General features: G+C 35.5%; 1 protein-coding gene across 10 annotated transcripts in view; it reads left to right on the top strand.

The window, feature by feature from the left end:
• Nucleotides 1–15,225, top strand: part of LOC118262972 (potassium voltage-gated channel protein Shaker) — a 347,989-nt gene that overhangs the window by 152,267 nt on the left and 180,497 nt on the right. For 6 of the 10 annotated variants that reach the window (XM_050704033.1, XM_035574717.2, XM_050704032.1 and 3 more), the window contains exon 2: nt 10,206–10,265. The exons of 3 other annotated variants lie outside the window; for them this stretch is intronic. In XM_050704033.1, the coding sequence (XP_050559990.1) occupies nt 10,206–10,265 (60 nt within the window). Of the gene's footprint in view, nt 1–2,293; nt 2,419–10,205; nt 10,266–15,225 lie in introns of those variants that run through there. One more of the 10 variants, XM_050704035.1, reaches the window with a different exon arrangement.

Genomic DNA, 15,225 nt, shown 5'->3' on the forward strand with positions numbered 1-15,225 from the left:
TGTCATGGCGATGGGAAGTTAATATGACGGAATATGACACTAAATCGCACGTCTGATGGTCAATAATAAAAAAATAATAATCATTGTTCTTGTTCATTATTGGTTTTGAACAAAAAATTATTCGATCTTTAATAAATTAGTTTTAAATATTGGTGGTTCCTTAAACTAGTAATTTTCTTGCAAACGAAAAGACACCCCCTCTGAGTCAGTAGGGCTGATGCCTGATTCGGAGCTGCAGACTACCTAGCGGATTTACCGGGGCTCCAGCTCAAAAAGCAGGAGTAGGAACGGGATGGTTTTTGTCAGTAAGAGTGTGACACTCCCTCCAAAGACTGCTCTCCCTCGCTCAAGGTGAGAGCAGTATTTGGATGATTTTTCCCCCTTAAAAATCCCCTCTGATTGATTTTGCTAAGAGAGAAGAGAAGCAGAAGTAGGTACCTAAGAATTAAATTGCAACCATCTATTTTTCTCAAGTTCTATTATTGGCGTTATTATGGCTCCCGTGTAATAGGCAGTGAGTAGTTATAATGTTGTTATTGGATGGCTAAAAGCAAGGTTTTAGAAGGGTCGGCACTAGTTACGTTTACTATAACATAGACTTATATTGGCAGCCGATAGTTGACACAGACTTGTATTAGAAAGGGACGTAGTGAAATGGGTGTGAAAATTCCTTTCACCATGGACAAATTCAAGCAATTATAACCCTTATTTCATATAGCAATTAAACCTGTAAAATAAACATCTACAACCAGAACCGAAACTCATAAACTATCGCTAGTTTATAAGTTACTTTAATGAAGTTCTACGGAGAAGTATTTCAGTGCTCGAAAACTCGAAAAGAGAGACAGAAATTTTAATTCCTCAATAAAAACTTTAGCTCTGCGAATGTACTGCAAGCCGGGTTTATTTCAACAAGTTTCCTCACCTCAGCCTCGTAAACTAGTGCCGTAAACATTCCCTGAATGCTAGACTAGTTCCTCAGAGTCTTAGGTCAAGTCTTAGGTTGAGACACGTTTGTGGGGAAAAACTCAAACGTCTTTAGTATGGTACATAAAATTAAGGCTGGTATATATCAGCTAAATTTGATTTTATTTAAACATATACGAGGAAGGTGAAACAAGCGTTTAGAGTCAATTTTTTAAATGTAACAAAATCGGGAATATCAGTGGTAATCAATGACGGTCAATGTAAACATAGCATAGAGAAAAAGTATTGAATCAGAACTGCCATCTGTTATATATGTTAATACCGAAGAAAGATCAGGCGCAAGACCAGTTGCTTTACGTGCTTTTCGAGGTGAGGTGAACTTACCGAATCCGGGTTAATAATGGTAATTTTACTTAGAAAATGCCGTTATCAATATTTGGTCCGAGCGGGAATCCAACAAGTGCACCAACCGTATACTTAAGAAGAAACATAGTACAATGATGTATTACAAACAAACTATCTAGACTCTACATGCCATTTAAAAGCCTTAATTGTTCATTATTTTTCAAGTAGGCACTTAAATCTCTTTCAGTCCATTTTCCAGAGCTCAGGCTTTTATAAAATGAACAATAAAATGCTCAAAACTTGTATTGACCACGATAGAAATGCGGACACCAGCAAACCTCGGCGGAGCATTATCTGAGAATGAAATCCGAAAACTGTTTCATCGGAACCGCTGTGTTTGTGACGCGATACTTTCAAACTTCATTGTTTCTACAATCAATTTGTACGTTGAGAAATACAAGTTTTATTTGAGATTTTATGTGGTTGATATTTTTATTAGCTGTCTTTTGATAACGTGATGGAACGTCGCCATCTCCTATTCTCCTAATTTAAACTAAGTAGCAGGTAACAACTAGAACGAATAAAATATGCTTTATTTACCACTGACGACCCGCCCCAGCTTCACATGGGTGCAATGGTAATATATTATGTGTGTATGATACATATAAACCTTCCTCTTGAATCACTCTATCTATTAAAAAACCGCATCAAAATCAGTTGTGTAGTTTTAAAAAATTAAGCATACAAAGGGACATGGGGACAGAGAAAGTATTTAGTATATTTTTTAAAAAAAACGTACGACGACTCAGCTTTCAAAACTTTAGAAAATTAGATAAGTTCCTTACATTGATCAAATCTTTTTATTTTACAAGATTAGTAAACTATAATTTGAACTACAAAAAGTGAATGTGTAAAAGTGCACTAAAAATTTTTATTAAAAACTAACTACAACTTCATAAAAAAGTGTATGTGTGTAAAACTAAAAAAATGTGAATTCAAACTAAAACTTTGGAAGTACATAGGTGTGTGAAACTAAAATATGTGAATTTAAAAATGTGACCAAATGATTGTGCGATGAGATTTTCTTCACGGAGCAGGCGAGACGGAAATTGACAGGATGCAGATGATATTAGTGGCGGGGGGCGAGTAAGTAATATTATGTTATAAGGCGCAAATTATTATACTGATATGCTGTAGAGGAACGATTTTCCTCAAACGTTTCAAGATACACTCGTTTTCGAAAAGATTTAAAAGGGTAGATGACTAATTTTTATTTTAATGTCCGTCTTGTAGATTATTTTAAAATATTAGACACGTATTTTTTATTTTCTTACGGAAACAACTATTAACTGCTTCCTTAGATATATTGATTTCAAATATCGCATGACGTCCTTTCTAGGTATTTACGTTTTATACGTAGAAATGACGTATCAGCTCCACTCCTAAATTTTGATTCGTTTTATCGAATATGACTCATCTCATATGACAAAATAAAAAATACGTGACTAATATTTTTTCATTTCTTAAATAAATAAACGGACTAAATAGATTATTAATCTTGATACCCTGTCATCATCCCTATGGATTCTATTTTTAAATGCCTTTGTTAAGATGTTTAGGGATTAATTTTTTTTTAAACCACCAAGAAACCATTAGTATGAGATACATGTAATGCTTAGTCAATTAAGTATTAATTAATTTATTTAATGGATTGACTCGGCCATCGCATGGAAACACAATGTATCTTACAGGTAAGATATTTATAAATTAGGTTGTTTTAATGTAATTGCCAAGTCAATCCATTCATTTGGATTGAATAAATTAATACTTAACTTGCTACAACTGGATAACTTTTTACGTTACGAGACTTGGTGCTTTTGACAAGTAATTATTTTTAATGGAATTAATTTTAACACAATCTAAATGTTCGATAAGTGTTTATTCAACAATAACTCGCTTACCAACTTATATGTCACATCACACCAACAGTAGAAAGTACATAATATTATAACTCTGAATAAGTCACGTTATTACTTGCCATTGGTAGGTTTTGAAGCGAGCGTCTTAAACCTCCGGGCCACCACGACATACTAGAACTTATTGTTGCCAATGTTGGCAGTAACCTATAGACTTTCCTTCCTGTCTAACCCTGTGAGCAGGATTCCTAGAAGAAAGTAATGATAGAAGGCTGATTACACAAGAAAGAACCAACTGCAATCTAGAACTCAAATCGCCGATTGCTCATAAAGGTATAAATTAAAGTGTGAAGTAAAACTAGACTTTTCTTGAGGTTCAGTCTGAGCATAGTATTATTAGAACTTTTCAAAATAACCTATTTCTATAATTATTCCATAATGTTGTAATAATGGGTCATTTCGACAGAACTAACTTCTAACGTAATGAAGATGACTAGTGGCCGTTATCTAGGTAACTAGTGGTCGTAATCTAGGTAACTATTGACAAATATTCAGTTTTCCGATGACGTCGAAAATGTAGTTGCAAATTGTGACAATACGTAGCGCTGCTTTAGAATTTCACGTTAGGAATCAGTGCGACGGAATGTTCATTTTGCATGAACGTTTGCTCGTACTTCGCTTTGTTAAATCAAGTTACTGAATACTCTCGAGCGTTTAGATTCGGAAACCAGTTCGATAGCAACTTTACTAGTGTTTGTATTATGTACCTGCATCATTTGGTAGAATAGGTTTTTTATGGGACTGTAAGCAGATTTATCAGTATGATCATGTGGCGGTTAGCAATCCGCGTCACTACACATCACATCATCAGTCTCCAAGTGGCCACTTTTAACCAAAGGCCTCTTCTCACACAGAGAAGGTTTGAGTATTAATCACCACGATTTCTCAAAGCGGGTTGACGATTTCAAACTTATAATTAGAAATTATAAGAGCAGGTTTCCTCACGATTCCTCTCTTTGCCGTTTGTCAGTAGTGTCTAAATAATCTTAGAAAGTACGTTTAAACTCCGGGCCACCACGTTATTCCGCGTCACCAATGGACACAAAATACACCTGAAAAATCACCACTGCGTTACCGGATCTTTTGAGGATTAGGAATTTGAGGATTGAAGATTAGGAAGGGGAAAATTAGGCCTCTGATAACCTCACTCCTACGACGAAGTACGATGCACTACCATACCAACATAAAGATAGAAATCCAGATTCAAAGTAATAACTAAAACTTTTTAACAAATTGCAATCGCTCTTTGTAAAACTCGTGAATCGACCCGTATTGCATCGCTCGCCTACTCGATCAATGAAGCATGCATATTAATTACATAAGCGTTTATTAATTAAACTAGGCGCTACAAATTGTCATTTTAATCAATAAATACAAGGGTTATCAGAATTCATTTTACTTCATACAAGTTATTTTACTTCGTTGGCCGTCGCGTGGTAAGATTTGAGACTGTCCGTTAACACCGCGATGCAGTGGCTGTATTAAAAGGCTCGGTCAACAAGTATCCACTTTATTGGATCCCGGAAAATGTACGAACAAAGTGCTTCTTACAATCGGAAACACTTGACGTCATTTCTAATAGAGATTTTGTTTTATTTTGAGCCCGTTGCTGGTATTTGTTTAATGTCTGCAGTTTGCTGTAAAAATGTGATAGGTAATCATATAAGGCAGGTTTGCTAATATGAGAAAATGTAGTTCTCATATACAGATGATTCGTAGGTATACACAGATGGTTTGAAATATTTGGGTGGATTTTAGTAAGGCTTAGTGATTCTCAGGGGGTTCTGTGAGAATTTTCTAGGAATAGCCAGAGGATGACAAAAATATATCAAAAAATATTTTTTTACATATTGTGTATTATTCAGATTAATTTCATGGCCAATTTGGTAAAAAAATATACAAAATTAAGTTTACCATGCCAAACAGAACAAATAAAAAACAACGTTCTTTTGAAAAGGTATCAGCCGTTATTTAGGGAGACTATTCCTGGACTAGACGATAGGTTACAGTGTGGACCCCACCGGAAAACCCTTTCGGTAAGATTAAACTATAGCAAGGCTTATTTTTATAGCATTATGTCATCGGGTATCTGTGGGGTCAGACTGAGGATGGTATAATGTAGAATCGATTTTATTATACAAACGCAAGCTGTTCGAGCAGTATATAACTTGCCCGTCACGAACTCCAAGGCAATATTATTATGCACGTTAAGAAAACTTTACAATACAACACGCATAATTTTAATACGATAGCTAATAAAAAGTTAGATAGACTTTACTGATAGTTTTTACTGCCCTAGGTGCATACACATATAGTTTGTTCTGAGTTTTTTTGCATAATCTGCTCTGTGAGGGAGAGTCATGCTTTGGCACGAATGGACGGCCTCGACCGGCGTGATACCACGGCCTCACAGAAAACCGCCGTGGAACAACGCTTGCATTATATTTCGTTGTGTGGGTAAGGTTATCGGAGGCCCAATTACCCTCCGTCCCAATTAGCCAAAAACCCTTAAATTCCTAAACCCCAAAAGGCTGGCAACGCACTTGTAAAGCCTCTGGTGTTTTGGGTGTCCATGGGCGGCGGGCTACTCGTTTACTGGTTATACCTTAAAAAAATGATTTACTAGTGTATAACGATTCAGTTAATTATGCTGCAGTTATCTTGGCCATCACGGTCACTAAAGATCATTATCATCAGGCCATTTTTGAAATAATATTTCGTACTGAAATCTTGATGCAATAAATATGAAATACGACGTAGTTGCATGAATTTATTCGTTGTGGAGTGTGAACAGATTGCATCGACCAAACTGCCGGCTGACGAAAGGTCGCCGATAACTGTTAGCAATAAATTCTGTCGTCTATGGCATTCGCTGGCGTAAATAGACAGCTAAGTGATATCGAATATTGTTTGAACATTTATTATCTACATACAATTGTTTTTAAATCGATATTAAATGAGTCATTTACTTACCAAATACTGGATATACATCTCACTGCCGTACTCAGAGTCATTATAATAGTTGCTTAACCCACTCCCTAGCAATTATTTTCTGAACAAAATCGTTACTCAAGAATATTTTAAGTAAATAATAATTGATTGTCTCTGAGTACGCCATTATTACAACGACGTTTAAGTTTTGAACAAAAGCAAAAGCGAATCGTACCTTTTAGTCCATGTTGCTGAGCGTAAACTTCTAAAACTAATTGGAATAAACAATACAGTTATTTAAAGCATATACAAAGTTAGTTGGAATTGCATGGTTTTGTTCCAGTAACTTAGGTCACCTAATAACTTAGCTATTACTGAATACTGAATAGCCTTGTGTACTTGTGCAAACACAATGCACGAGCCATTTGCTCCCCACATTAAGTCAATTCTATAAATAATTCAAATAGTAATGGAACTGTTTAACGTCTACAATCTATACGTGTATATAAAGAAAGCGTAGTTAGTTACACAGTGTATAACTGAAAAACGGCTAAATCGATTAGGGTGAAAATTTGTGGGGAGGTAGCTTAGAACCAGGAGACGATAAGATACATTTTTTATTCAATTATTTCCCGAAAATCCTGCCGTAAATAACGGGATTGTGTGTACGAAGTCGCGGGTATGAAATAGTTTAGTATATGCAAAACCATGTTAGAAACTTGTAATTAAAACAATTGCACTGCTACTGACCACGTAAACCCACTAGATATGCGAATTATATAATATGTATAAGTTTATTTTCAAGCAAGCATATTTCAATTATTTATGAATTAATAATTAATTTCCTTGGCTGAACTCCAACCGGTGGTGTAAATGCTCCGCGCTTCCGTTTTAAGCTACCTACGTTCAATATAACAAACATTTATTTTGTGTTGTAAACAATTTTCATCGTGTGATGTTGTGAGATGAGTCTGGTAGTGGACAAGATACGTGACCTATAGTTCACTTACATAATACTCAACTAGGGTTTTCGCACACATAAACGGCACGTACGCGGCACGGTATCGGTTCTTGCCATTAAAACGATTCAAAAAGGCTGCAAGCGCGGTGCCAACGTCCGGACGGCGCGCTTGCAGTCTTTTTATATCATACGACTTTGTTTAAATTTAAATGAAAAGTTTGTCGCTGAGTTGGGACGGTGCCGTTAAAATGTGCAATGTTTTCCTACATACTTAATCCCTACTTAATACTTAATCCATATTAATTATTCGTTAAAGTTATGTGTATAACCATTAATGAAAATTATGTATTCCGTGTAAAAATGATAAATTAGTTAAATTACGATTACTTAATCACGTCTTTCGAAGATTTTTTGAAATTCCCCTCGTCAATTTTGGACTTTATATAACTATCGGACCACTTTTGAAACTTTATTCTAAAATAGTTAAACTAATTAAAACCTTATTAAGTTTCCCATATACAAAGTATACAACGGTCATTTTAGTTCCAGAAGTTTTAACGATCAAGGCACCAAAGAACAACTATTCTTTTTCGTTTCTTGAGTTAGCAGGTTTTAACGATGCCAATTATTTTATTATACAAGAAATTTAGTTTACTTAAATAAAATCTCGGTTATAAACTTTTATAAAAGTCCGATTCTTGTTGTTTCAGTATATTATTTGCATATAAGTTCCGATTCAACAAATTTAAATACTGCAATTTTATTATGATATAGCTCTTTATTTATTTTACATCTGTTCTCTCAGTTCAAATGGACTGAACTGGGAAGAAGTAAACACTAACTAATAATTGTATGAATGTACTATCATATAGGCGATAAGGCGACCACTATTAAACGTAGACCCCCCTCAGTGACTTGATCGCAAGGTCCGCAAGTAACCTGCATCCAGTGGGTTACTGCGACCTGTATCATGTCGTCTGTCCACCTCATGGGTGGACGTCCTACATTGCGTTTGCTGGTACGTGGCCTGCATTCGAAAACTTTTCTGCCTCATCGGGTGTCGATTCTTCGAGCTATGTACCCCGCCCTTTCGAGCTATGTACTTAATATGCTGGGCTATGTCAGCGCTAACAAGATCATCAACATCAGCTCATCTCTCTCAATCTCTGTTCTAAAGTTCATTAAGATCCCTTCAGCCGTTTTGACGTGATTGAAACATACACACTAACACAAAAACTTACGCATTTATTAATCTCCTTAATCAACTATCAACACTAAAGACTTGGTAATTGAAGAATTTCTCTAGTTTAAGTACATACCACGTGTAAAGAAATTAAAAATAATCAAATTGATTCACAATTGGCTAAATGATCGAGTAACATAGGGTGAGTCGAGGAAAGATGGGTGTATAAGAGAAAATACAATTGATAGAAAACGCTCCGTATATAAGCAAAGCATAAAATACAATTAATAGAAAACGCTCCGTATATAAGCGTCTGTAGGTCCCATAGACCCCCAAACGCATTCGAGTCATGAAGCGAACTAGTTGCCACTAGCCTTATTTCCTCAACTCGCCCTACATTAAAACCAAAAGATACGAGAAATTCCACCTTTCTTAAAGTCGGTTAAGTATTCTGCTAATTACTCGTTAAAAATCTTCAACGTGCTGTGCACATATTACGGTTGAAAACAAGATATAAATTACTCGTAAATAAAACTTGTGTAGATATTCGCACAAGTTAAATTGGACGCTGTTCCTTCAAAGAGGGGTGTTAAAAAAATATTCGGTTTTAAAAACAAATTTCGGTTTAAAAAAACGGAGTTTTTATTTCAAAATTTTAAACCAAAAACAAATTTAAAAATAACGGACTCAATATGGGGATAGGGAATATTGTGTACTTTATTTTACTCTTTATGTAAGTTTATTTAATATTTATTTGAAATATATAATTATGGTGATTTTAATGTATGTGAAAAAATGTCTATTATATTTAGAATGTACTTCTTTCAAGGCTATCTATGACTTTGTAGAGAAATATATGTGAATGATACCCGCATGTTATCCCCATTATTTTGCTAAGTATAATAATAGCTAATTACAAAAGTATTCCTTTCTCCCTAAATGTTTGTGGTTCGTGTTGGAGTTCCACGACGGAGGTACGGTGACGCCGTCATCATCGGGATGCACCTTCGGGTAAGATAGACCATACGGTAAGCAAGTGAGATTATTATTTGATTATCTTTTACCGTTTTCAAAGCTACCTTCGTTTGCTATGAACAGAGTGTCATTAGACAGATATCAATCAACACGTGTCGTGCTTACGTCTTTAGCACAGAAGCTTTAAGTCTGAATGCACGGAAATCATGAATTTCAAAGTAACCGTCACTGCAACTCATGATTAACCCATTAGGAATTAACCATTTTCTCAAGTTCAGTCATTCTAATAATGTTTTTTTACTAATCGTGTTTTTGAAATTTTATGCACATGTACAATTGACAAATTTGAATTCTGACCCAATCTAAGCTTCAATTTTTAAAAGCACTCTAAGTCTCTGAACGTCACGATCAGTTTAGAATTTCAGCTTTTAGTTATTTAATCAAATTAGTTCAGAACGAACATAAAAAAAAATATTTTTATTTTGTAGATAATAATTCCAATTGAATCTGAGTTTGGTGAAAAATGTGTCGCATGTTTGACACAAATTGCTTAATTATGAAATGTTCTTAGTGCGACATGCCACTTAACACGTGCAACATGAACCTACGTTGGAAAAATGAGAATTATTTTTCATTTTGCAATCGTTACACACTCTATTTTCAAGATGGGTCATGAATCAATTTTGTCGACTGTACACAACTATTCCCATTAACATTTTGTTCAACTCTGACAATAATCATTACATTTATTTATTCAGCAAATTATTTATTTCCTTATATTAGCAACTTTATGCCTTTGAGAAATGAATTAAAATCGCTTGAATAAAACGTTAATGGGATTGTTAATTTTTTTATTGTATTATAAAAAAGTTTATAGAATATCATACTGATTAGTCTTTTGTTGCAGGTGCTTATCCTGGTCACAGTTCTGTGGCATCCTAAGATGGTTGTGTACTTTCGGGCGCACGTAAGTAAATGCATTTCATTTATAATAAACACAACACACATTCGCCAAATAGTGACTTATTCACCAAGATCTTCAATTACTTAATTCGTTATTACCTTCAAAGAATTGTAATGACTATATCGTATTCTCAAAAGGTTGACTACTTACTTGTTACTGCATTGGTGTTGCGGGTGTCCATGAATAATGTCGTTTGCCTACCATCAGGATCTCCTGATATTATTGTACTGAATTACCATTCACACACTAACTATAGGTATATCATATTATAGTGCCTTTTTTGAGGGGGGAAAATCATCCTATGGCTTCTCTCGCCTTGGGCAAGGCCAAAGTGAGTATTACCATTTCTTCTCCTGCTTTCGAGCCGTAACCCACGGTAGTCTGCAGCTTCGGAATGTTGGAATCCCTACCAAATTAATCAATAGAAAAAATAATAAGTGAAAATCCAGAAATGACTGACAATTTTAAGGTATTTTTTGTAACTAAAATATTCTCCTCCTAGCGAATAACAGAGGAAACAATTCCAAATATTTTATCAAAAAAATTTTGCTAAAAACAAAAAAAATGTGTCTGAATAATTTTAAGAATACCGACTTTGTTTCCAAATAATTTTGTAACACCAGCCGCTAACGGATTAAGTTCACGTAACACCCAAAATCAGGGGTCAGCTTAAAATAGATTATATGAATGATACATGAAGTGCCGCTCACTTTTGACCTCTAAACTTTAATGACTCGGGAGTCACCAAGTAATATCGTTAGTTAAATATAAAAGCCGAGCTATATCAATTAATTTGAGGTGCCTATTATGCATTTCCATTAATTACCTGCATCTTGCTTCACTGACGGACATACTGATAGACTAGTCAGGAAGAGACAACAGTATCAAGGCAATCTCTAATCAGCCGTGAAGATTTTTTATGGCATAGGTCGGTAAACGAGCAGACAGGTCACCCGATGGTAAGCAATCGCCGCCGACCACGGACACCCGAAACACCAGATTTGGAATTTAAGGGTTGTTGAGGAATCGGGGATTGGAAGGAAGATTGCGAAGGGGATAATTAGGCCTCTGGTAATCTCACTCATACAACGCAAGCGTTGTTTCACTTCGGTGGTCTGTGAGACTGGTATTACTTCGGTCCGGCCGCCCCATTCGTGCGGACGCAAGGCTCTCCCACACTTGAATTTCTTGGTTTTCTTAATCATAACGATAATGAATGACACATTCAGTGTCATGTTCAGTTTAAGATAATAATATCACAATGCATGGGCTCGTAACTAACAAGAAGTTTCGGAAAGTTAAAAATTTGATATTGGAGGCCATATTTGAAGGCTCAAAGAAAGTTAGGATTATATCCAAAAGTAGGTTTATATGTAGGAGGTACAGTAAAATACTATGACTCATGTGACGACAAGACGAAGTAAGTCACGCGATGTGCCCATGTTTCGTACCCTATGAATACAAAAACATGTCTGCACTGGTTTTTAACCGATTCATATTCCGACCATAAGCTTCTTAACCTGAATCTCTTTCTCTCTCTCTTTCATCGAAAACGAGGTCATTTATACAGTACCAAAGTAGCCCACAATGATACCCCAATATTCCAATTCCTAAATCTTCAGGTCAGTCCCAAAATAACCTACGCACTTGTAACTCATTTAGTTTCAATAAGCGGCGCCGATTGCTTGCCATCAGGTGATCAATCTGCTCCTGTGCAATAAAATATGTTAACAAGCTCTGCCTACCCCTTCGGGGATAAAAAGGCGTGTTTGACGTTGTGATGAATTTTCAATCGATGCACTATTGCATAGTTCTATACGGCAGTAAACTTGTGCCTCAGTAGCATTGAAAAGATTTTCCGCTCGATAAGCTGACCGGGCCGCGTACATAATTGCGTTTACTAGGTCTCCATACATAAATAACTTCATTGTATCTCAATCTAACCTTATAGTACCTAAACTTCTTTTAAATTAAATAGATTGCTTTTTCTTTTTTATGGTATAAGCCGATAAACGATCAGACGGATCACCTGATAATAAGCAAATGCCGCTGCCCATGGATTTCCAAAACCCCAGAGGCGTTACAAATGCGTTGCCGGCCTTTCGGGGGTTAGGAATTTAAGAGTTATTGGGAATTGGAGATTGTGAAGATGGATAATTGGGCCACCGGTAACCTCACTCACACAACGAAACACAACGCAAGCGTTGTTTCACGTCGGTTTTCTGTGACGCTGGGTACGAGTACTACTCGGATCGAGTCGGCCCATTCTTGCCGAAGCATGGCTCTCCCTAAATGAAGATATCACTATTTTATTTAACATTACCTCAAAGAAAGCACAGCGTGAAGACTACTTACTTTAACAAATCAAACAAAATTCGTATTATTTATTATGTACTTTTGATCTTCAAAGCGAAGATCCTTTATAGAAAGACTCCCCATCAAAACAACGATAGAGGTACAAAAGGTTGAAGATATCTTCGCATCTTTAAAATTATTATCAATACCAAGCCTTTGTGATATCATAATTATATTAGTATAATGTGATTATAACTGCATCAGTTTGCACAAGCATACAGCGATATTATCGTTTCCAGAGATCAACAAGTCATCCAATCTTGCTGCTGATACTGCCTCAGTACCAGCATCGCTCCCTTTGTGATCGTAATCTCGACAGCACGAACTAATCTCGTATGCTCCATGTAACAGAATTTACCTTGAAGCATAATAATTTGCATCCTTGCATCTTCTTCTAGATTTTTATTTTATATAGAAAAGCTATTACGTGTCTTAGACATTTTCATTCTTTATTTCTGGCTTCGTCTTTACAGTTACATTTCTTAAAAAAGTTGGTTAGGTTATAGATAATGGGAATTAGAAAACAAAGTGATATAAATGGAAGTGTTAAAATATTCTTAACCTACGTGTTATTGTCCCGACATAAGAATGTGAAAATGGAACTTCAAGTGGTCGGGCGTTAATTACAAGTACGAACTTATAAATATCCAATAAGCGATGGCGAACAACTAATAATACACTACTAGCTGGGACATGTTAAAATTGTAGACCACAATGTGTACAGTGTGGTCTACAATTAATGCATCCATAGTGTACTATGGAATATGGATGGATGGACTAAAGTGGTTTGATTTGATATAATCGGCTCATCACTATCGTTTAGCGCAAAAATATTTTTTTCTCTGTGCTCTAACTTAGGCGTACCAGAGGACCTAGAATTCTACCCTTTTTTAAGGGGGAATTACTAGGGAATTAGATTTAGTAAAAGTAATAACTTACCACCCGTGTCCTTCACGGTCTACAACTTATACATATTTAATTTTCTCATACGTCAAAGAGGTTTCCGTCTTGATTAAATCATACTTATAATATCTACATACTAATAAAAAAACAATGTAAAACATTTTCATCTATAATAGTTTGTAGAATATCATGCACTATGCTTTTATGCAAATCGCTTTGAAGCTCCTTCGCGGTTTCCTAAATGTGCTGTTGCATATCTTACGGTTTTGCCAATTCTGTACTCAAGGCTGGAGCAGCGATGCTATTAAAAACTCTTTGGAGATACGTAGAGAATAGGATGAAAAAGGCATAATTAGGAGTGGTCATTTGTTAACCTTCTAATAAAAATTACACTCTCATTCGATGAAAATAAAATTATTCGGCTAAAAATGCTTTAAAAATCTATCAATCATGAAAATAAAAATACTCAAGTCGCCAGTAGCAGCGCGACAATCGCCACGTCGTGTGTCGAGAAATGCTGCTCATGAATATGAGCCTCTTGCATGGCTTGAAACTAGTTGAGCTCCTAGTCAAAACATTACGTGAGTAAGCCGATAAAATAATAATTAATAATAAAACAGACACAGAATATCGTTATTTTGGTAAATAATGACTAAAATCGCGATAAAACTGGTTCATATTCAAGCTGCTATCAAGTTCACGGTGCGCTGGAGTACAATAGGTGATAGACTACCGAGAGAGCGTTTGCAAGCCGCTGACACCGAGCCAAGACAATAACATATTTTCATACAAACGTGAAAGCGAGCAAGCCTCGCACATTTAGACAGACACAATCATAATAAAAACTTTAAAATTAAATGCTGAAAAAGCAAAATGCATTTTGGATGCAAATAAAAACTTGATTCGCTCGAAAGGAGTTATATTTTTTTTGGGTTTGATTCAATTAGTATAAAAAATGCTTCAAAGATTATAAATGTATTTTAAATAAATTATGATTTTTATGTTTAGAACGTAACATTATTTTTTATTTATTTTTTATATTAAGATAAAGCCATATTTTTTAATTGCCTCAACGAGTATATTATGGGAAGTATACAGGAATCAATTTTATCCAAAAGCTCCACAAATCTTGTGAAAAGATAACCATATTATATTTGAATTTATCTGAAGCGTGTCATTGATAGTCGAATTAAGGTCAAAGCACATTTAACAAACACGCAGTGGCTCGGCTTATGGTTACCGCTAGCTGCCGGCGTGCTTACGGTAATAAGCACGTAATAACCGGCACGCTTTCAGCATGCGGTCCGTACGTTAAAAGCGCATAGGCGCCTCAACTGCCACTCAATAAGACCATGTACCGTTCATTTTAATTAGTAATGATAAATAAAAATAGGGAGCTAGATGAAAGTAATTTATGTTTATGAATTAACTATTGTGTAGAAAGTTAAACAAACTTGACTAAAATTAGAGTTTGTTAATTTAAAAATCACAGGTAAAATGCAGCCCTTTATAATATTAGAATTGTTTGTAACCGCTCTACGCCGTAGCGCCCGTAGTATGCGTAGCAGTGCTCAGTGCAATTAAAATAAATTGTTACGCATAATGATATTATTATTTGAATGAAGTCTCTTTTGTGACCAAGGAGCCTTCCTTGGTTAGCCTACTGATGCTGATGCCTGTCAGTACTGACTTTTCACTATTCCTG

The sequence above is a fragment of the Spodoptera frugiperda genome, chromosome 25, assembly GCF_023101765.2.
Source record: "Spodoptera frugiperda isolate SF20-4 chromosome 25, AGI-APGP_CSIRO_Sfru_2.0, whole genome shotgun sequence".
In the NCBI taxonomy this organism is placed as follows: domain Eukaryota; kingdom Metazoa; phylum Arthropoda; class Insecta; order Lepidoptera; family Noctuidae; genus Spodoptera; species Spodoptera frugiperda.